This window comes from Sceloporus occidentalis, unplaced genomic scaffold (assembly GCF_023333645.1).
Source record: "Sceloporus occidentalis isolate IW3139 unplaced genomic scaffold, rSceOcc1.0.p SCAF_104, whole genome shotgun sequence".
Classification (NCBI taxonomy): Eukaryota; Metazoa; Chordata; class Lepidosauria; order Squamata; family Phrynosomatidae; genus Sceloporus; species Sceloporus occidentalis.
This window is the reverse complement of record NW_028317084.1, coordinates 2173538-2197436: the sequence shown is the minus strand read 5'-3', so window position 1 is coordinate 2197436 and position 23899 is coordinate 2173538. Positions and strand designations below refer to the sequence as shown.

Sequence of the window (23899 nt, the reverse complement as noted above, 5' to 3'; positions counted from 1 at the left end):
AGACTGGTTGCCGGAAAATCCAAGTTCGACCATATTACACCTATTTTAAAATCACTACATTGGCTGCCTATTAGCTTCTGGGCTCAGTACAAGGTGTTGGTTATCACCTATAAAGCCCTACATGGTCTGGGTCCAGTCTACTTGAAGGAACGCCTCCCCCATACAATCCTTCCCGTACACTCCGATCCTCCGGGAAAAACCTTTTACAATCTAGAAAGACCAGACGGGCGGTGACCTCCTGGAGGTTCTTTTCTGTCACCACTCCAAAAACTTGGAATGACCTGCCGGAAGAGATTCGCCAATTATCCTCACTCGAGGCTTTTAAAAAGGCGACAAAAACCTTTCTCTTCTGGCAGGCCTTCCCTGATTGATAATGTCCAGAACCAACGGAATCCCCCTCCTTTTATTATTTTTCTTATTTGTGGTTTGTCTAGTAACTTTGTCATATTGTTATGTATTTTTAACCATGTTTTACTGTTTAATTGTATAGTTGGGAGGGAGGGTTGGGCTGGGGTCTTGTGGGGCTTGTTGTTTTTATTGTTGTATACTGTATTAACTCTGCTGTTACCTGCCTTGATCCTCAAAGCGGAAGAGGCAGGATATAAATAAATATTATTATTATTATTATTATTATTATTATTATTATTACTGCTGGATAGTAAACCAAGTAAAATTTGCTGACCACCTTTGTAAAGAATTCATTTGGCTCAGGTATTTTTATAATATACAATATTTATGATGTACTACATAAAAATGCAGTTTTCCAGAGATAATTTGAAAGTTTGCTTGATACTGAAACATCTTTGCTTTTCTAAAGTAACTAAAGCAATGTAGTTTAATGTGGTTAATTAAACTGGATAAAGTAATAGTTTGCATCTACCAAAAAAAAAGAAATTTTGTACTCTTGAGGATCAAGTTACTCCTAGGCTAGAAAAAGAAAACCTTTTTGTATAAATGCCTTCTCTCTCTTTTCAAATCAGACCAAATGGAGTGTTAAGTTATACTGTATTTTTATCTGTACTACCCGTTTCAGAGCAATGTAATGAATAAATGTAGCAAGTATAGATGTATATCTGATATGTTTAGTTTGAATGTGAAGTGTCCTGATTGAGACATTTTATATATGAAGTTAATTCTTGGTAAAACATAGTGCAAGACTCTTAATCAGAGAGTTAGCTTTTCTATTTTCCAGAAGAGGCACAGATTCTTGCGGCAAGGGCCCTGCCTTGACATGGGTGTTAACATTTGTCAGATGTAATATTAATTGGTGTTGGATGTATTTTATAAAGCTATCACCAAGTATTATGTTTGAGTGTTGAATAGTATATGAACTGTTTCCTCGACCTTTTCTTTAATTTTAAATGCTTTTTAAATCTACTACTAACTGATTATGATTGATTGTGTATTATGTTTTTGCCAGATGCTAGAATGGAAGAGTTTGTCTATGAAAAACTAGACCGCAAAGCACCAAGTCGTGTGAATAACCCAGAATTGCTGGGACAGCACATGATTGATGCTGGGAATGAATTTGGCCCAGGAACAGCATATGGTAAGTTGCAGCTAGTTGATTCATATGATGCAGGTGCCAATGATTAAATAAATATGTAATAATAATAATAATGATGATGATGATGATGATGATGATGATGATGATGATGATGATGGTGTTGACCTGGCATCATGGAAGCTTGAACTAGCTGGGCTTAATTTGCTTAGTAATTTGTGGTACAGCACTGTAGCCTTGACAAAATAGGATGTAGCTTTATAGTGGGTCATATAGCCTGGCTGCTGTATGAATGGTTTGTAACTCATATTCTGAAGCTACACGTGGGAGTTTGAGAATTTCAGAATGTTTTTAGGAATAGAATGTAATTTTGAAATGGCACACTGTAAAAACAATAACAATACTTGATAGGACCCACAGTAGTTTTCAGATACAAAATATCCGTAGCAGCTTCCTGAAGTCACTAGCTTACATTTTTACAGCTCTAAATGTGTGAGCCACCTTGAGTCCTATGTTGATATATAAATTAATTAAATAAATAAAATTAATTCCTGCTGAAAAAATGTACAGTGCAATCTTAGAGCCACCTACTCAGAAATAAGTTTGCATTTAATAGGGGTGAGTCCAACGTAAATCAGTATAGGATTGCAACCCTGAACTTTTTTCTTTTGCAGGAAATGCTCTCATTAAATGTGGAGAAACAGAAAAACGGATTGGAGGTGCAGACAGAGAATTAATACAGACAGCAGCAATAAACTTCCTCACCCCTCTAAGAAATTTTATAGAAGGAGATTATAAAACAATTACTGTAAGTTGTAAATGTAGTTTCATAGATGCAATTTGGAGTGGTTCTAAAAACACAATTTTATACTATTTCTATATAGTTAAATGTACAGTATCATTTACAAAAAAACCCTCAACCTCTATTAATATAATACTGACCTAGAAGCCTTTAAACATTATGGAATGGGGGGGGGGGGAGGAAGTATCAGTAGCTTATGCTTTATTTTATATGAAACTGAAGTTTTTCTCATGCTGTTTTCCCCAAGTAATAACTGTCTCTTCTTTCACAGAGAGAACGCAAATTATTACAGAACAAACGACTAGATTTGGATGCTGCCAAAACTAGACTGAAAAAAGCAAAAGTAGCAGAAGCTCGAGCTGCAGTAAGTAAGATCTCTCTCCATGAAACTTCCAAATATATTTATTATATTCTGTTCAATCTTTAACATTTTCTCTTGGCTCCAAAGTTTGCTCCTGACAGAGGAAATTGGTCGAAGTGACCTTTGCCCCATCTCTTGCAGTTAGCTTACTTTCTTTGAAAAATATACTCTGATGGGTTGGGGGAATTCTTTACATTTTCAGAGGACACGGGTAGTGAAATGAAATTTTGTACTCTTGAAAGGGAAAGTTGGCAGAAATCACTTCCCTGTTCTGTCAGTAGAATCATTCAGCTTGGAAGTAAGCAAACATTGTTCAAAATCTAGATGGTTCCACACAGTTAATTGAAAAAGGAAGAGTATCTGGACAAGAGTTTGGTGGAGGAATGACCATGAAGATATAAAGAAACAGCTCTCAGGTTCTTTGCTGGTGGGTAGATGGAAGAAGTGGATGATCGCTGAAAAAGGATGCTGTCTTCAAATATAATCCTGAGTTTTTGTCTCTGAGGCAGAAGGCTTGACTATACCAGTGGTATACCAAGGTGTATTCACTTGGTTATTACAATTATTGTTACAGTTATTACAGTTTTGCTATATATAATATATTACATATATTACAAAATGTTAAACTATAATACAATGCACTCTTGCTTTATGCTGGGGATCCATTCCGGATTCCCCCACATAAAGCAAATACCGCGCATGCTCAATCCTCATTTAACTGAATGGGGCTTGTGCATGTGGTGGCATGCGCATGCCATGGGCACATGCCCCATTAAGCCGAATGGAAAGTGCCACCCCTTGCACCCCGCACATTTCTGTGCAGCTTTCAGCATATGCTGAAAGCTGCGTATAGCGCGCCCGCATATGACACGGGCGCACTGTATTTAAAATAAATAAATAGAGCAATGGATGTCTAAATATAAACTGTGAAATTCTTCTTTCTTGCCCATAATTACCTTTGTTAAGAATTTTGTGCATATTTATTTATTCATCTGAGTGAACAATAATTCTCACTTTGTAAATCTTCTCCTGCTCATCCCTTTAAAACTATTCTTTGTAAACCAAAGAACTACTCCATATACTCGACTATAAGTCGACCTCATGTATAAGTTGAGGTCAGCTTTTGGGGCTAAAATTGTGGATTTTTATATGACCCATGGATGTCAAGGGTCAGACTTAAGGAGGCAGCCTGGCTGGGAACAGGCTGTGGGTGCGATCAGAAGCTGCAAGGGTGATCAGTTGCCTTCGGGGGACGAAGGCTTGCCCTTTCTCCTACCACATTGACCCATGTATAAGTCGACCCAGGTTTCTTTGGGTCCGTTTTTTTGACCTAAATTTTTCAGCTTATACACAAGTATATGGTATATATGCCCTAATTATTGCCAAATGACAATGGTGATGTTTGGTTCAAGGATGGGGGTCATAGGATTACCTATATAAGCAGGATCCATACGTGCTCTGGTCTGGCAAGCACATCTCTTATTGTGGCAAAAATATCTTATTTTGTTGCATTTTAAGAATATGTAGATGATACATTCATTCAAAAAGTAAATCTTGGAGCAGTATATATAAAAATTCTGAAATGCAATTTTAAAATAAGAGAGAACATTCAATTGAGAATAATAATTTTTCCACCAGCTAGAAAAGATGTACAGTATTAACTGAATAAAATTATAGCATAGCACTAAAAAGAATGCAGGATAAGCACAAATGTACCTCCTTCAAGAGAATTTGGGGTGAAGACAAAAGTTGGAGTGCAGCTCCATTCTACAGCAATTGAAACCTCTGGTCCATTTTCAGTAGATATACATAGAACACACTAGATAGAACACATATCACTGAACTACTGCCCCAGACTGTGCCACTGCTTCTTCAGAGAAAGCATGGCCCTGTTCAGAATGGATAACTCATAAATTTTCCAGGCACAGGGACTACCAGTCCACAGTTGCCTCCATCTTGTTAGGATGCAACTTTAATTTATTGGCCCTCATCCACCCTTTTATCAAGCCCACATGTTGATCAGTACCTCCGAAGTCTCGCCTAACTGATGACAATAAGAAATATTACAGGGCATGTCTCTTCAAATCTCTAGGCAAGTCCCTGACTTTATCCTGAGCCTAGAGAATGAAAGGAGCTATCCTTCACATTATACCAGCACTGAGAAAGGAGCAGATAGCCATACTGCTTTCCAAATGTTACTCAAAAACATTTGGAAAGCAGTACGGCTATCTGCTCCTTTCTCAGTGCAGTAGGTATGGGATTTACTCTGTTCTGAAAAGTATACCGAAATTCAGGATGAGTATGATTTCAAACAATACTTTGCCTCTTTTGTTTGGTATGTGAGGGTGTAGAGTCATAGTGAGCATGGGTTTGAATTTATGACCAAGATTAGCCAAAATGTATCAACCCAGCAACATAAATGCAGCAAATTGATCTAGACTGTTAGCCTTTAATTATAAGCCTTGAGTACTCTTATTTTTCCTCCCAATATAACATATTCTTGTTTTTGTGTACTTCAAGCAACTAAACCTTTCACCACCTGAGGATAATAACATTATGGTAAATGTCTCTTACATGCTCAACTTGCTGCATGTAAAATGGCTACAGGTTTGTTGGCCTCTTGTCTTCATAACATTTCTTCAAGTGTTTCCTCTTGCTTTCCTGCTGATACATATGGTTTATTCAGATGCCTTGAATGAAAGATTGTATCAATACTTAGATAATGTTGGATTTGATTTCCTCATTAATCTTGAGGAAATAAGTGTCTTAAACTAGTATCTCAAATTATAAACGTCAGTTGTGGGCTAAACTATTTTATATGCATATGCTGCTCTTCTTCCAAGCATCCCTGGATTCAGTATATAAGGGTTTAGCAAATCTGGATGAATGTGGAACACATATCTCCATATATACAATAAATAATCTCAATTTATTTTGCGGGTTATCTAGTACAGTTTATTGTAGTGAACATACACATTATCTTGGTGTGCCTGCAGAATATCGATACTGTGGATTCTTTTGTAAATGGGGCCTTCTTTTGGAAGCATTGCAGACATGATAGAACAATTCTGTATCTACTAGAACTCTTGGCAGAATAAACAACTTGGTGTTGATTCAAGTTGTACTTTGCTCCATAATTGTCTTAAATGATTTACAAGAAAATGTTCCCTGTTTACTTAGACATTCCTTTTTTTGTAAGAGCCCAGTGAAGATTCCCTATAGACAAATCAGCTAAAAACTTGTACAGCAGGGTTATACAGGGTTTTATTTGTTTTCTCGCCCAAACCCTTTTTTTGTGGAATTGTGTAGTCATATTTGAAAGCACTGAAGTCTTAAAGAAAACAGTAACACTGATAAAGTGGGTGTTAGCCCAAGGGTGGAGACTCAAGATGTTTTTGGACTGCTGCAACTATCTCCCCACCATTGACTGTGCTGGAAAAGATTGGTGTGGGTTTAATCTAACAACATATTGGGCCATATGATCCCCACACCTGCATTAGTCCCTGAAGGTTTATGACATAAGGCTAAATCAAATAGTCCTACTAAAAGTAGAGCAGTTGAAATGAATGGAATTTGCTAGTCACAATATCGGTCTAGTACAGATAGTATCGATAGCTAGAGTTGGGTCTAGCCTGTAATAAACCTATTCCTCTACCATTCCAATAGTATCTGCAAAGTAGCAGGCATAGTGGGATGTATTATATAATCATTGATTTGATATACATTGGGCCCTTGGTATCCATTTTGGTTTGGTTCCAGGATCGCTTGTGGGGTAGTAAAATGTTATACTTTATATAAAATGGCAAAATCAAAGTTTGCTTTTTGGATTAAAAAATACTTTCAAGTCATGGATGGCTGAATCCATGCATAAAGAATTCATGGATATGGAGGGCTGACTGTACAGAGAGATCTTGTACCACCTCCGAAACTTAACTGTATGAAAGAAGTTGTAGTATAGGCTTTCATAGACTTGGGCCTGTTACAGACAGCCAAAATAAAGCTGCTTCGAGTCACAGTGGAGGTATAGTGTTTCAATGATGCATGCGTCCTAAGAGTCCAGAAGTTGCACCAAAGCCACGCTCCAGCCCTAAGGACTGGAGTGTGGCTTTGGTGTGGCTTCTAGACTCTTAGGACGCATGCATCATTGAAACACTATACCTCCACTGTGACTCGAAGCAGCTTTATTTTGGCTGTCTGTAACAGACCTTGGTCTACGAAAGACGAAGTCTGCAAAAGCTTATGCTCCAACTTCCTTCACATAGTTAAGTCTCAAAGGTGCAGCAAGATCTCTTTTCATATTGATATTCCAGACTAGCATGGCTGTGTCTCTAAATTCAACTCCTATTGACGATGGCAAGAGGAATCACTTTTCATTATTACTTATATTATGGTAGTGTGTTTTCAGTATACATGGCGTGTGTATAGGACATTATTTGAATACATCTCATCCATGTATTCATTCATAATTGAGTAAATTGTGATTTTGACTATTCTTTATGTGTTTTCTTTGTGTGTATATAAATTAGTTTCTTCTCAATCACACTTAAATTACTACAGTGAGAGATCCCATGGGTGGAATAGTGTTTACAGAAAGTAAAAAAAGGCAGTTCTAGCCCATTCCATATATGTTTGTGTCTGTTACTAAGGGAATAACTGCTGGATTATCTGCCCTTCCAATTGCAGAAGGTCTGCTGTAGATCCAGTACATATAGTATCTGTTTATTGTAAGAATCTATTTGTTTCTAGCAAGTGGCATCATAGAACTGAAGCCATCTTGTGTACAGAAAGTACTTGTTGCCCACTTCCCATTTTAGTCCATCTTTACTGAGATTAGCAGGGAGCAGAAAGCCTCCTTTTATTCAACTGTAGTCATTTTCCAGAACATGTTACTTCTGTCATTAAATATAGTAATATTTTTAGAAGATACGTTTGTATCAAATTGTGTTATACATCTACATCTATTACCACTTATAGAAAACCCATTTTTATTGTAGTACCAAATCAAGGTGCAATTTTACTTGAGCATGCCATCATGTTGTTGTTATTGTGTGCCTTCAGGTTATTTCTGATTTATGGCAATGCTAAGGTTTGCAAAACCTAAGGTTTGCACCTACTATTGGGCTTTCTTGGTAGAATCTCTTCAAAAAGGGTTTATCCTTGCCTTTCTCTGAGGCTGAGAGACTGTGACTTGCACCAGGTCACCCATTGGGTCTCCATGGCCAAACTGGGATTCAAACTCTAATCTCCCAGTATCACAGTCAAGACACTACACCATGCAGCCACTATGCAGTTAAAATGAATGCTGCTTGTGCTCAATGTATTTTATTCCATTAGTAGTGCTTGTGATTACTAGAAGAATGCCATTGCTTCTTGTCTATCTTGTACCAACCTTATTTTGGAAACACTCTTGATAGAACTGGTAATATTTTTGGAAACTACATTGTATACTACACTGTATACTAGGGCATTACATTGTAATAACCTGTAGCTTTGTGACAGTATTCACTAGTTAAAAGGTTCACTTAGATAGACAACGTGGTGGTCACCATATGTTTTGCAGTACAGTGCCTGCAATTCTTGGCCATTGGTCATGGTAGCTGGGGCAGATAGTTCATATTGTCCATACCATCAAGATACAACAGGTTATCTCTCCCTGCTTTAACTAGTGTAGAAGCAAAGATGCAGCTCTTCTTGATATCAAACACAGTACAAAACCCGTAGCAAGAAAATTAAAGCAGGAAATTGCTACTAATAGACCAAAGTTTGCCTGATAATTTCTTCATGTACTGTTTTTCCACCTCTTTATGCATACAAGGTTTGGGCAGAAGAAGTAACAAAAGTAAGTACTCCATAAGTAAAAGTTAGTAAGCTGTTGGCTATGAAATATTGTGATGTTCAGATGTGATTCAAGTATGATTTGTCCTTGATGTCAGGGGACTAGTATTGTTTGATGTAATTTGAAGTGTTGCTGGCAAATTGATCCACAGAGGTTTTGAGCAATATTAGAATCTAGAACAGGATATGATGGTGCATTCATAAGATGTAGAGAGAAGAGTGCTGTGCCTTTCAGAATGGAAAACATGTATTATGATTCTCTGGACTTCAGCCTCTGAAACTACCCAGCCAACATGCCTGAAATAATAAGCTTAACATAAAAGCAACAAATATTCTTTTTCTGTTTTCAGGAATATGAGGAACTATAAAATACGATTTGTTTCTCTGTGTATGCTACCAAACATTATGTTTCCTATGTGTTTAGTTTGCATCAGCTTTATTGTTTTTATTGTCAAGGATTTATTTGGCTGTATAAAATTAGTGTCTTAAATGTTCCTGCTAACAGCAGTTGTCTGGGATTCTTTAAAATGTTTGGATGAGTACTTAATATTGAACCTGTCAGCTGCCTTACTACTAAATAGTTACCGTTCACCCTAGAGCTTAATGTTCCTCTGCAGAACTTTGAAATTACAATGACTCTGAATGTCACCTAATTAAATGTTAATATATAATCAGATGTTAGGCATTTCTGTAATCAACATACATAAAATGAAAGAAGACGAAAGAATAATCAACTGCTAAATTAAATCTACATAAGAAACTTTCCTTATCTTTATTCATTTTTCTTATTTGAAAAAGGTTCTGTCCAAATTAAAACAGACCTGTACTAAAATTCTATGTCTGAAAAGGATAAGTCTTCACAAACAATGCAAAGAAATGTAGGTTCCTCATAGAATGTTGGAACAATGAATGTTAGATATTGTAGGTATATAAGTATAATTAAATAAGGTGTATAGTACAGTGTTTCTTTATTCTGCCTATGCAGGGGATCTTTATGAATGATCTTTGAAGCTGAAACAGTAGGCTAGCCATTCCCATTAGAAAACTGCGTTCTTCCTGCAGCAGACAGATACAGTCTGATGATTTCCTCTGCCCTCAGTATTAAAAGTGCCTTGTTTGAGAATTGTAGAGTATTCTTCAAACCATTTTTTCAGAGCCAATCTTTAATAGTCTGAAGAGATTTGATATTAAATGAGAAATAAAGTATTGTCAATGATTTGAGGCAGGCTGTTAGTGCCATTAAGTACTAAAATGTCCCGATTCTTTAGTGTGAGTTACTGAAATGTAAATAGAATGATGGGACTGTGAGGTACATTGTTATTGGCAAAGCACTGTAGTAAAGGCTGTACTAGTTGCCAGTAAGTTCCATTGAAATAATGGAACTAAAATCCATTGTTAAAAGAAGCTGTATTGATTTTCAGTGTCATTTACTGTTTTTTCCCCAGCAGCATAGTTACGCTTTGGTAGCAGTATTCTGTTAAATGTTGTCATATGCCTTACAGTCTGAACAGGAAGTCAGGATAGCCCAGAGTGAGTTTGATCGGCAAGCGGAAATTACTAGACTTCTCTTGGAAGGCATCAGCAGTACACATGTAAGTACTGAGTATAAGGGAATAAAAGTGATTCATAATTGTTTATTGAAAGTTGCTTATATAAAATACCCTAGTTTCTCCTGAAGTTCCCCCCTCCCACTTAATTTGCTAACAGAACTACCAGTAGAAATTGTATTCAGGTGTTACATAATGCTTTGTATAAACACTATTGAGGACAATAAAATGTAACATCATTATACCACCCTGATAACAATACCTAAATATATTCTCTGTCTAAAGTGGGAGTTGGCCGTTTTTGGATTGTAACTCGCATCATCCCTTGGTTCTGGCTGTGCTAAATAATCCAGAGGGAGTTGAAGAACAATACCCAGAAAGCCATAAGTTGCCCAGCCTTGATTTAAAATTGAGTTGCTTGAGGAAATATGAAGTTAACCTGGCTTCTGTCTATCATTCAGAATCATCTGACAAAGTATACATCAGTAAAAAGAAAGCCAAGTGGTAAGGCTTTTGGAGCTGCTAGCTCTCCCTCTACATATTATTTATTTTTAAAAATCAGCCCAAATGGCCTCTGATTCAAGTTCAGCTATGTCAACGTATCTTACTACCCACAGTGTCTGAAAGAGTTACTGAACTGGGCTTTTTTGTTTGGACTATTATAGATTATCTTTAAAATATAATTCCCTGGAACATTTCTGAATCAAGGTCAAATGTGGAATGTGGCTGGAACATCTCAGTATCTGGTAATGTCTAGTTAATGCAACACAGTAGCCTTTTCTGTACTAACAGTTCAAATTCTGCTGCATTACAGGCACATCACCTTCGTTGTCTGAATGATTTTGTAGAAGCTCAAATGACCTATTACGCACAGTGTTACCAGTATATGTTGGATCTTCAGAAACAGCTTGGAAGGTAACACAGTTATATCCCGTTGTTGTTGTTGTTGTTGTTGTGTGCCTTTAAGTTGTTTTTGACTTATGGCAACCCAGAGGCAAACTATAATGGGGTTTTCATGGCAAGATCTGTTCTGAGGAGATTTGTCATTGCCTTCCCCTGACGTTGAGAGCATTTGACTTGCCCAAGGTCACCAAGTGAGTTTCATCACCAAGCCAAGAATCAAACAAACCCTGGTTTCCAGGGTCATAGTTCAACACTCAAACCAGTATGCCAAGCTGGCTCACTGTTGTATATTATGTAAGTAACTATATTCCAGTAACTATTTACATAAACTTCAGAGAAATAAACTATCAAAATAGAGGCAATTTGGAAGGTATTGATTCTACTCCACATTAAAGAATTTCAGCCAAAACACTGCTATGCTCAGAAATGTATGGAAGCAATGATGATGATGATGATGATGATGATGATGATGATGATGATAATAATAATAATAATAATAATTTTATTTGTATACCGCCCTTCTTAAAATCAAGGCGGTGTACAGCAAATATGCAGCATATAACATTACAACTATACAAAATTGGTTAAAACAATACAATAATAATAATAATACAATTCATAAAATTCATACCGGCAAAACAGTGCTGACCACGAAAAAGGGGGGGGGAGGAAGTATTCTGGGGCAGAGGTCAGGGGTAAGCCTGCTCAAATAAGTAGGTTTTTAACCCCTTCTTAAATTGGGCTAGGGAAGTGGTTGAGCGGAGCTCGAAGGGCAGCGAGTTCCAGAGGTTGGGGGCCAAGATGGAGAAGGCCCTCCTAGAGGTGGACATATATTTCCCCTCTGGAATTCTTAGCAATTGCTGCCCTGATGATCTGAGTGTGCGGGGCGGATTGTACGGGGAGAGGCGGTCCTCGAGGTACCTTGGGCCCAAGCCATTTAGGGCTTTATAGGTGATAACCAACACCTTGTATTGCGCCCGGAAGCGGATAGGCAGCCAATGTAGGTCTTTAAGGACTGGTGTTATATGACTGGCCCTGGCAGTGCCAGTGACCAGTCGGGCTGCCATATTCTGCACAAGTTGCAGCTGCCGGGTATGGTACAAGGGTTGCCCCATGTAGAGCGCATTACAGAAATCCAAGCGAGAGGTTACCAGGGCATGTACAACAGTTTCAAGGTCCCTCCGGTCAAGGTAGGGTCGCAGCTGGCGTATCAGCCGAAGCTGATAACAGGTGCTCCTGACCGTCGCATCCACCTGAGATGTAAGGTGGAGCGACGAATCAAGGAGCACCCCCAGACTGCGTACCGAGTCCTTCACGGAGAGCGTGATTCCGTTCAGGACAGGTGGAACCACCTCCAACCCTGAACCGGGAGAACCTATCACGAGTACTTCCGTCTTCTCTGGATTAAGGCTGAGTCTGTTGTCCCTCATCCATCCCATTACCGACTCCAGACAGGCAACGAGAGGAGAGACGCCAACCCCAGTCACTGCATCAGTAGGAGACATAGAGAAGACTATTTGGGTGTCATCAGCATACTGATAACCCCGCGCCCCATGTCTCTGGATGATCTCTCCCAGCGGTTTCATGTAAATGTTAAAAAGCATGGGAGACAGAATGGCTCCTTGAGGGACCCCAGATGTAAGGGCCCTCTTATCGGAGCACACGTCTCCCAGCTGCACCATCTGGAACCTCCCGGAGAGGTAGGAACGGAACCACTGGAGCGCAGTGCCCCCAATTCCCACCTCCGCCAGGCGCTCCAGAAAGATACCATGGTCTATGGTATCGAAAGCCGCTGAGATGTCCAAGAGCACTAACAGGGACACGCTACCCCTGTCCATGCCCAGACGGAGATCATCGACCAAGGCGACCATAGCAGTCTCAACCCCGTAACCCGCCCGAAAGCCGGTTTGAAATGGGTCTAGATAATCCGTTTCATCCAAGACCGATTGAAGCTGGATTGCAACCGCCCGCTCGATCACCGTCCCCAAAAATGGCAATAGCGAGATTGGCCGATAATTATTATGCAACAGGGGGTCGAGGGAGGGCTTTTTTAGTAAAGGTTTTACTATGGCCAATTTCAGATTAGATGGAAATTGCCCATCCCTCAGAGATGTATTAATAATCTGATGTAACAATGAAGTCACAACCGCCGCCCCCCCCGTGCCGCTAGCCATGAGGGACAGGGATTGAGAGAGCAAGTTGTCTTCCTAACACTTCCAAGGATCTTGTCCACATCCTTGGTACTGACAGACTCAAACTGATCCAGAATAACCAAGTTCACGGAAGCCCTGGATGCCTCTACTCTAGGTTCTGCTCTAAAGCTGGCCTCAAGACCTTCGCTTATCCGAGAGATTTTATCCGCGAAGAAGTTGTTAAACTGGTCGCAGCAGGCCTTAGAAGGTTCAAGGATCTGGTTCGGGGCAGGAGGGAGCTGTGTTAGCTCCCTCACTACCCTGAACAACTCTGCCGGACGCGACTCCGCGGACGCGACACGTGCACCATAGAACGAATTCTTAGCTGCACGTATCGCCTCTCCGTAGTCCTCCAAAAGGTGGTTTAGGAGAGTCTTGTCGGATAAGCGCTGGTGTTTCCGCCAGCGGTGCTCTAGCCGTCGCAGAACCCGCTTCCTCGCCCGGAGATCTTCCGTGTACCAGGGCTTTCGTTTGGAAGCAGGCCTGAGAGGGCGCTTGGGAGCAATACTGTGTATAGCCTTAGAAAGACCGGTATCCCAGATACCGGTCAGGGCATCAACAGAGTCGCCGTCATTTCCAACCATAAGCCCCTCTAGGGCTTCCTGGAACCTGGTGGGTTCCATCAGCCTTCGAGGGTGGACCATTCTAATAGGTCCGCCGCCTCCGGGAGGGATCTGGGTAGAAGCCTTGATCACTGCCTCTACCAGGAAATGATCCGTCCATGACAAGGGGGAAATATTAGTTATTTCCGCCCACGGATTTTCCATGCTTGTACAAAAGACCACATCGAGCGTATTACCCACAGAATGCGTTGGACCCGAGACCAATTGAGACAGGCACATGGAAGTCATGGTATCCATGAATTCGCGAACCGCACCGGATGGAACATAGCTGGCCGCGAAGGGAATGTTGAAGTCGCCCAGGACCAATAGCCTGGGCGATTCCAACAGTACCTCCGAGACCAGCTGTGTCAGCTCGTTAAGGGAGTCTGTTAGCGCACGAGGTGGCCGGTACACCAACAGAATCCCTAGACTGTCTCTGGCCTTCAGGGTCAGGTAAATACACTCGATGTAGGAAGTTTGACGAACATGGTTCCTGGAAAGAGACAAGGTGTTCTTATGGATCAAGGCGACACCCCCCCCCCCCCCCCGCGCCCACCTAACCTGGTCTGGTCCTTCACTGAGTACCCGGCAGGTAGGGCCTGGGCCCACACAGCTTCCCCTCCAGGCCCAAGCCAGGTCTCAGTAATGCAAGCCAGGTCACAGTTGTTATCCTCAATTAGGTCATGAATGATGTGGGACTTGTTCTTGATGGACCTGGCATTGCACAGGAGCAGAGTCAGGGTTTGTGGTATGGTTGGAGTGACCCTCAGGTCCCTTTGGTTAGGAGAGGGACAGGAAGGAGAGATAGGTATTAAGCATTGATCTCTCCTTCCCCTGTAACGCAAGTCCCTACTCCTACCGCCATACCTCCCTCTGCCCCACACTACCTCAATAGGAGCTCCGCTCGTACTAGATGGACTATCCCCTACCTCCCCAGCCAAAACATCTCCCACTTCCATGTCCTCCCCCTCCCCCCACAGTACAGCAATAGAGACGAAGAGAAATCGCAGTGAACATTCTTCGTCTAAGAGCCGGCAAGTACGTCTCCTCTGCCCTCTAACAAATCAAGTCCTCTAACGGCCCTTAAAAACGCTGTTCCGGCGGCAAGAGAGTCCTCCGGGCCGCTGCCCAGGTGAAAGAGGGTGTCTTTATACAGTGGTGCCTCGGGTTACGAAATTAATTCGTTCCGCTGTCAATTTCGTAACCCGAAAGGCTTTCGCAAGCCGAATCCCCATAGGCGCTAATGGGGAAAAGCCGCGATTCCGTGTGAAATCGCGCAGAAAAGCACCAAAAGTTTTTTCGTAACCCGAAAAAACTTTCTTAACCCGGAACAATAATTTCCTATGGGTTTTTTTCGTATCCTGAAAATTTCGTAACCTGGGTATTTCGTATCCCAAGGTACCACTGTATTCCTTCTTCTGTGACTTTTCAAACATCTGACAAAATGATCTGATAAAGCACAATATTAGTTCAGCCTGCCTTAACATAGGCAGAGAGATAGATATAAAATACATGGGTTTGGATCATGAGCAGGTCTGCCTTGAAGCATCTTAGTTTGGCATGGTGCATGCGGGTGCATCAGGCTATCTGAACTAAACTGCCTAGAGCCTGACAAAGGAATGAATCCTTCAGAGAAATGAAACATGACAATCTATTTTCCTGGCAGAGAGAGTTCCGTACATTTCCTGTGATATAGAACAACGATCCAGCTGAGTGGCATTGCTTCATGTTAGCAAACAGTTGTCACATTCATTAAAAACCAGTCTCTAATGGGCAGCTGCATCTTAACACTTGGCTTCCTAATTGAAGGCCTTGGCTTGATTTGAGAATATTTCTGCAAGCTTGCCAGAGTATAACACAGCTTACTAGTGCAGAAAGCTGCTGTGGAAAGGGAGTAGGGAAAAAAAACTTCTGTGTGTTAAATTGAGGAAGGGAACATATTACTGCAGAAAGTTAATAAGCAATAGCTAAATAGGAAAATCCTGTGAATTTACAGGCAATTTTTTTCAGAGCTAGTACAAAAATACATTTAATCTTAGCTATGTCAGTATATTTGATCAAAGATCTATTTGTTAAGAGTCTAAATCTCAGCAGTCCTTTGAAACTAGTCTCTCTGAAGTTAATGAACTGTTTGCCAGAAAGGGCCTTGAGAATTAGCTGTAGTTATTTCATTATTTTTTTAAAAATCTAGTTCTTGGAAGTGTCTTAAAGAATTATACGCTTATTAAGGATAAATTGTGTTTACTTAAACAAGGGTTGGGAATCATGGACACATCCAGCTATGATTGGGTCAAATATCCTAGCAGCCTGAGGTACTGTGGTCAATGGTGAGGAGTGCTGGGAGCTGCAGTTCAGCATTTTGAGGGCTGCTTTATCCCTGGATTAGACACTAAATTAGACACTAAAACTGGATGTGGGTGGGGTTGGAGCAGTTAGGGATTGTAGAATATTGCAGACTTTCCACCACCACCACCATCTGCTGAGTAGGAAGTTTGTAAACTAGATTATCCATGGTTCAAGGGGAGAAAATGCACCAGGCCTGAGTTTTGGCCCACCCTCATGTCCACATGTACATATAACATACACTATACAGAGCAAGAGAGAGCTAGAGAGCGAGAGAACACCACCTAGTGATTTACCAAGTGCCTTTTTCACTCCCTCCACCTTCTCTTTTTATTCTCCTACTCTCACTTTGCAGGCAACATACTTCTCTTTTCTTCAGTTTTCTCAGGCCTTTTATAATCAGTATTTTCATTTCCACAACTGGCCTCCAGGTGATTATGTGAGCCCAGGTCCTGTTGAAGAAATCTATATGTAAGGTATGGGAGAGAGCCATTGTGGCATAGTGGTTTGAGTGTTGAGTCTGTAGACCACTGGGTGACCTTGAACAAGTTGCACTCTCTCAGCTTCATGAGAAAGCAATAGCCAACCTCTTATAAATAAATCTTGCCAAGAAAACCCCATGATAGGTTGCCTTAGGGTCAGTCATAAGTCAGAAATGACGTGAAGGCACACAATGACAGCAAGGTATGAGAACAGCTTCAATCTGTGCAAGGAGCATCCTGGAAAGTGAGGTGGAAAGGCATTTGTATTGATTTCAGCAAGAGTAAACCTTAAGGCTGTCAACTTTTTACAGGTTTGCTTCTATGACCTTTACAGCAAAAACACTGGCATGTGGGATTTATGTTAATGAAACTTTCTGCAACCAATTTTTATACAGGATTACAGTGGAAGGCTTTCTTTAGTACAGAAAGTAATGCTGTGTTTTCAGAAGATATTGGTCTTAGGAAGATATTGTTCTCCCCAACTCTTAGCCCTTGCAATTCCTTCACTTTAAATAAGTGGCCTGCGGCACACATAATGGAGGTATCTAGATATATGCATCATTATATAGTGGACAATAGCAAAATTAAAGGTGGAGGGAACATAGAATGTTTCAAACAGGAGCATATCTACTCTGTTGCATGTCAAATTCCATCCCTGCCGTCATGATAGTCAGCAGCTGTAAATTGTACCTTTGTTAAATATAACCTTGGGGCCTTTCTCACATAAAATACTGCCTTAAACCACTGGTTTAAACCAAACTTGGCAGCCTTGATATGTGTTGGATTGCAGCTCCCATCTTCCACAGACAGCACATCCATCTCAAGGGGGCCACATTGAGAATGGCCCATTTAGCCATTCCCTTGTCACTACCTTCGAAGTACTTAGAGGAGATGTCTTTCCCAGTCCTATTTCTGACATCTTTTCAGTCGAAAAGCCAGAAATTGGCTTGGAGTCTGTCATTTGAAAACATCATTTGTCTGTATATGTCTAAAAACATTGTTCATTTTCAAGCAAATCAATTATTTACAAACATCATTTGTCTCTATAGTTGAACCTTGTTTTCATTTCTCATTATATATTTTGGAGAGTGGAAAGGGAGTATTTACCTCATTGAGAAACTGGCTTAGGGTGTGTTAGGACCAGTCAAGAAGGAGATTCATATAATCATAGAATAATAGAGTTGGAAGAGACCGCAAGGGCCATCCAGTCCAACCCCCTGCCATCCAGGAAATCCAAGTCAAAGCATCCCTGACAGGTGGCCATCCAGCCTCTCTTTAAAGACCTCCAAGGAGGGAGATTCCACTACACTCCGAGGGAGTTTGTTTCACTGTCAGACAGCCCTTACTGTCAGGAGGTTCCTCCTAATGTTGAAGTGGAATCTCTTTTGCGGTAGCTTGCATCCATTGTTCCGGGTCCTAGTCTCTGGAGCAGCAGAAAACAAGCTTGCTCCCTCCTCAATATGACATCCCTTCAAATATTTAAACAGGGCTGTCATATCACCTCTTAACCTTCTTTTCTCCAGGCTAAACAGCCTCAGCTCCCTAAGTCGTTCCTCCTAGGACATGGTTTCCAGACCCTTCACCATTTTAGTCACCCTCCTTTGGACATGCTCCACTTTCTCCACAACCTTTTTAAATTGTGGCGCCCAGAACTGGACACAATATCTAGACACTATACTTTTATTGACACAGCCCAAAATTGCATTGGCCTTTTTAGCTGCCACGTTGCACTGTTGACTCATGTTCAACTTGTGATCTACTTGGACTCCCAGATCCCTTTCACACGTAGTTTCATTCAGCCAGGTGCCACCCATCCTATATCTGTGCATTTCATTTTTCCGCCCTTACATTTCTCTGTGTTGAATTTCATTTTGTTAGATTTGGCCCAGCTATCTAGTCTAATCAGGTCATTTTGAATTTTGGTTCTGTCCTCTGGGGTATTAGCTACTCCTCCTTATTTGGTGTCATCTGCAAATTTGATAAGTATGCCCCCAATTTTGTCCTCCATGTCATTGATAAAGATGTTGAATAGCACTGGGCCAGGACAGAGCCCTGTGGGACCCCACTGGTTACTTCTCTCCAGGCTGAAAAAGAGCCATTGTTGAGCACCCTTTGGGTTCGGCCAGTCAACCAATTACAAATCCATGAAACAGTTGCCTTGTCTAGCCCACATTCTACAAGTTTGTTTTCAAGAATGTCATGGGGAACTTTGTCAAAGGCCTTAATGAAATCAAGTTATACTATATCCACAGCATTCCCTTCATCTACCAAGCTGGTAATTTTATCAAAGAAAGAGATCAGGTTTGTCTGGCATGACTTGTTTCTCTGAAACCCATGTTGACTTTTTGTGATTATGGCATTGCTTTCTAGATGTTCACAGACTCTCTGTTTAATGATCTGCTCCAGAATCTGTCCTGGTATTGATGTCAGACTAACTGGACGATAATTGTTTGGATCCTCTTTTTCCCCCTTTTTGAAGATGGGGACAACGTTTGCCCTCCTCCAGTCTTTTGGGATTTCTCCTGTTTTCCAGGAGTTAGGGGTGCCATAAGATAGAAGAAGAACTTGTCTTCCAGACTCGATCTCCTCTTAATAATCTTTCTGTCATTAGGCTTGGCCTGCTGGTAATGCTTTCTCCTTTCAGCACGCTAGACAAAACCTTGATGGCTTAGGGTGTGTTAGGACCAGTCAAGGATCCATAGAATCCTGTGTTGCCTCATTCTGCTGGTATAACATTGGCTCCATACAGATAGGCCAAAATAAAGCTGCTTCGGGTCACTTTGGAGGTATGCTGTTTAAATTATGCATTTGTTCTATGAATTCAGAAGCTGCACCAAAGCTGCGCTCCAGTCCTTAGGACTTAATTGTGGCTTTGGCGCGGCTTCCGGACTCTTAGGATGCATGCATCATTTAAACATCTAACTTTCAAAGTGACCTTTGTTTTGGCCAGTCTGTATGGGGCCATTGGTACAGCCAGTACCTACACTAGATGAAGTGCTGGCAGAATAAATTCCCCACTGTTTGAGACAATAAGATGGGAAGGAAAAAACATGGCAGACCAGATTCTTCTGCTCCCTCTCCTGTATGAGCTACAGGGCTGACAGAATGGCTGAATGAAATCATTACCTTTCTACAATATAATTTCTGTGAACCTTCTTTTAATATATTGATTGGTAAAAATTAGTTGTCTTTAAAGACATGCGTTACACATATGACATAAACTTTTTATTGTAAGATGGCCTGATGCAGGTTCACAAAGCTATTTCAAGACATAATCCAAGGGGATGATGTCAAGGCAAAACTCATAGGGGCTTTAATTTGTCTCCAGTTCATCAGTGTTAGTAGAAAAGATGTAAAATTGTGCAAAGCTGTAACAATAAATATTGCAGATTGATGATGGCTGGCTGAGATATTTGGTTCTTCCAGTCAGTTGTTGCAAAATCATGCTGAATCTCTTTGTTTATGATTCAGTATATGCCTAGTGTTAGGTTCTTATTTGAAACCAACCAGGATAAGGATTTATTCTTTGCGGTTTGAAGATGTATGGGGAGATACTTTAAAATCTGTTTCTGGAAAAATTCTGAATGTGTAAAAGAAGAATATCAGTAAATATTACTGTAGCTAGGAAAGAATAGCACACTTTCTGTCTGCATAGGAAAAAAATTGGAGAGGCAAATATATGTAAAGGTTACCTACAAGATGACAAGCTACCTGTATAATCCACCCATACACTCAGGTTCTCTGGCAGACATTTACTGCAGTCAGCCAAGACTAGGTTGGCAACTCTGAGCCAGAGGACTTTCCCTTTAGCCTCCCCTAGACTATAGAATAATCTGCTGGAAGAGTTTGACAGCTGAATATGCTGCCCGAATTTATAACAGCATCGAAGACCAGTCTGTTCCGGCAGGCTTATCCAGATGATGTTTAAATTGTGAATTTGAAATGATGAATTTTAAATGTGGATTGTTTTAGAATGTGTATGTCTTATTTGTCCTTATAAATTGTTGCATGTTTTAATTAATGTATTTTAATTGATGTTGTGCCTTCTTTATTTGTTGCTGTTCCCCACCTTGATCCATGGATAGAGGCGGAATAATAATAATAATTTCTTTCACAGCTTTCCATCCACGTTCCTCGCCAACAATAACCAGTCGACTACAACCTGTATTCCAAGTAGTTCTAATACTACTGCGGCTGCATCCTCTGCCTCTGTTACAGCCTCCCTGTCTTCACTAAGCAATGTAGCAGCTACTTCAAGCTTTGGTGAACTGAAGACATCAAGTGGCAGCAGAAAAGCCAGAGTTCTTTATGATTATGATGCTGCAAACAGCACTGAATTATCACTTCTTGCGGATGAGGTACATGTTTCTTACTCTAGCTCAGACATAAAAGTAAAATAAAATTATATTGAAAAATCCTGTGCACAGCTAGAGGACAACCCATCTTCTGATCTGACATCATTACAATCAAAGGCTATAAAGATAAGTAGCCATTTGTTGCCAGCAACTGAATCTGTGGCAGTGTACCAGCAACTGAATCTGAAGTAATGAAGAGCTTAACTTACATAAGGCTTGTGATATTACCAAGTCATAGGCTCCTTTTATGTTCCTCATATGACTGCAACATTACTTTGATGTTCTAGTTGCTGTTGATCTTTCATGCCAATTTCCCATTGGCATCAGGACAATTATAAAATAATTCATTTCTTTTTTGTGAAACTAGGAGGGCAAATGCACACTTCTGGTATCACTAGGGAATACTGATGTGTGTCACCATTCTCATTTTAAATACATGCACAAGTTCTCCCCATTTCTCACACTCAGTAGATGAGGACATTAGTGTTCTCTCCACTCTCCCCTACCCACCAAAGTACCCCAGTATTCTAGGCTAGTATTTGCTTGAGCAGGGAAGAGAAGAAGTTTTCTTTATTAATGACCTGTATCTTTTGCTTTTTCTTTCTAGGTAATAACAGTATACAGCATCCCTGGCATGGATTCAGATTGGTTGATGGGTGAACGAGGAAATCAGAAGGGCAAAGTGCCTATTACTTACTTAGAACTGTTAAACTGAATCACTGGCTTTTTATAAAGACTGCCAGTGATGGTGAGACCATATTTATATGCAATTAACTTTATATAAAGCAGATTTAAGTGTCTTCCGTGTTAATGTCTTAATGGATGAGAGCATCAGCCATTAAAAATGGGCGTTTCTGCCAATATTGCATGGTAATACTCTTTTCAGATGTAAGTTGTTTAAAAGCTTTTACTTTATGTGCCAAGATTGTTTCCTACAGAACTTTGTTTCTACTGGACTTTTCACTAACAACAAACGTCTACTTTTGAGTAATCTAAAACTGAAAGCAGGCAGAACTGTTTTCTACAGAACTTTTCATAATGCAGGCTTCTTCACAAACAATAAATTGTTAAACAATGACACTATTCTTTTTCTTTGCTGAACAGATTTTATTTTTAATATCTTAAAAGGCCTGAGGTTTCTAAAGCTGCAAACATTAAATACACTTCTGAAAGGAAAGTAGCATTACTCTCTTTTTTATTTCTGAGTTCTTTTTTTATTTTTTAATATTTTTTTTTGGTCCAGTGTCTCTTAATCTGACTTCAAATATGTCCAATAAGCATTGCTGAGGCATAGCTTGCAAAACTATGCTGTCGCTTCTTACAACATAATTATAGGCTAGAGTGTAGGTTAGCACACTAAAGCTCATATCTAGCTTTTTTTTCTGTCACAGTTGGAAATATCTGGATGACAAATTGTGCTTTAAAGGACACTGAAGTCAAGTAACTTTCATTGATGTTGGAAAACACTGACTTGAAAATAATTGGTAGTTCTATGAAAAATCCATTATGTGTGATCTGGGGAGCAAGAGCAAACATGTACTCATGAACAGACTAGCAAAGGGGCAGTGAGGATTTGATTCTGCTTATTTAGTAGCATGCCTTTAGTAGCTGCTGATATCACCTTTGAAAAATTCAAAGATTTCCTCCCTTTCAAACTTTTAATTGTCTGGAAATGAAATAGTCAGAGGGAGCAAGATCTGGTGAGTAGGATGGATTGTGTATGCACACAAAACCAAATTCTTCAAAACATCCATTACCTTGCTATCACTTGTGAGCAAATAAATTGTCCTGCAAAAAGAGAATACATTTCTGCAGGTTCCCTTATCATTTTTCTTTCAGTGCCTCCTTTAATCAGCATAGCAAGTTAGAGTACTATTCTGCATTAACTGTTTGGCTCTTCTGAAGACAGTCATCAAAATCCCTTTTCTATCCCAAAAAAATGTGGTCATGACCTTTCCTGATGACCTTTTTCTTTGGCCATGGAAAACCTGAGTGCCACCACTGCGGGGACTGTAGTTTCATCTCCAGATCATAGTGCTGTAACCATGTTTGATCAACAGTGATGAGTCATTCCAAAACATTATCACTATATCACTCAAAATGCTGCAAAATGAAGGTATCCACTTGATTTGGTTTCTGGTCAGCATTCACACATTTTGGCATCCACTTGGGGTTTTGATAGCTTCTGCATAACTAACTGCTCATGAATTATAAACCCAGTGCGTTCCCAGGATAGCTCTAGTTTCTCAGCAGTTCTTTTAGCTGAGATTTGCCAATCTACCAAAATCAGGGCATGAATATGCTGAACAGTTTCAGAGTTGACACTGTTGAAGGCCTTCCAGACCTTGCTGCATTCTCAGTCTCAAAATCTCCATGCTGAAATTTGAACACCACTTCTTCATAGTTGAGTATGACAGGCAGTTGTCACCCAGTGGTTGCATCATACACTCATGGATTTCCTTTGGAGTTTTCTCTTTTGCAGGGACAGGAATTTCATGACAGCCTGGAGATCAACACTTGAAAATTCCACACTTTTTGTTGACATGATTCTATAAATGATCTGAAAAAAATCCAGAACTTCGAGCTGTGATCCTGCAAGTTGGCAGTTCACAATACAAAAGAACACTCTTTCAAGCTACAGTGACAAAATTACAGTCAGATTTTGGGAACTGTTCAAGACACACTTGTAAGGAAGATCACCAGTTTCAATAAACTTCAATTTTCTATTACTGAAGTTGCAGCCACTCTTGATGTTGAAATATGTTACAGTCTTTATAAACAGAAACTATTTTAATTAATGACAATATTCTTGGCTGCTTTCTTGTTTTTCCTCTGAAAGCAATATAGCCAATTTAAAAATGGAATCTTATTTGATGTGCAGCAAAGTCTTTCCCCAGGTTCTGTGATACTTCAGATTGAATGAGTGGCTTTCGCTGTTACTGAGAGAATAGCATTTGGAGGCTACACTGACCT

The 23899-nt window shown here is 40.2% G+C and overlaps 1 protein-coding gene across 4 annotated transcripts in view; it reads left to right on the top strand.

Annotated features, from left to right (window-relative positions):
* Window positions 1–23655, top strand: part of SH3GLB1 (SH3 domain containing GRB2 like, endophilin B1) — a 40186-nt gene extending 16531 nt beyond the window's left edge. The window contains exons 3-11 of one of the 4 annotated variants that reach the window (XM_089497554.1): window positions 1421–1549; window positions 2179–2312; window positions 2578–2670; window positions 5188–5274; window positions 8483–8506; window positions 10005–10094; window positions 10864–10964; window positions 20689–20929; window positions 21534–23655. In XM_089497554.1, coding sequence (XP_089353680.1) covers window positions 1421–1549; window positions 2179–2312; window positions 2578–2670; window positions 5188–5274; window positions 8483–8506; window positions 10005–10094; window positions 10864–10964; window positions 20689–20929; window positions 21534–21641 — 1007 coding nt within the window. In that variant the 3' untranslated portion in view covers window positions 21642–23655. The remainder of the gene's footprint in view (window positions 1–1420; window positions 1550–2178; window positions 2313–2577; window positions 2671–5187; window positions 5275–8482; window positions 8507–10004; window positions 10095–10863; window positions 10965–20688; window positions 20930–21533) is intronic. The other 3 variants (XM_089497555.1, XM_089497556.1, XM_089497557.1) reach the window with 3 other exon arrangements.
* Window positions 23656–23899: the final 244 nt, after the last annotated feature.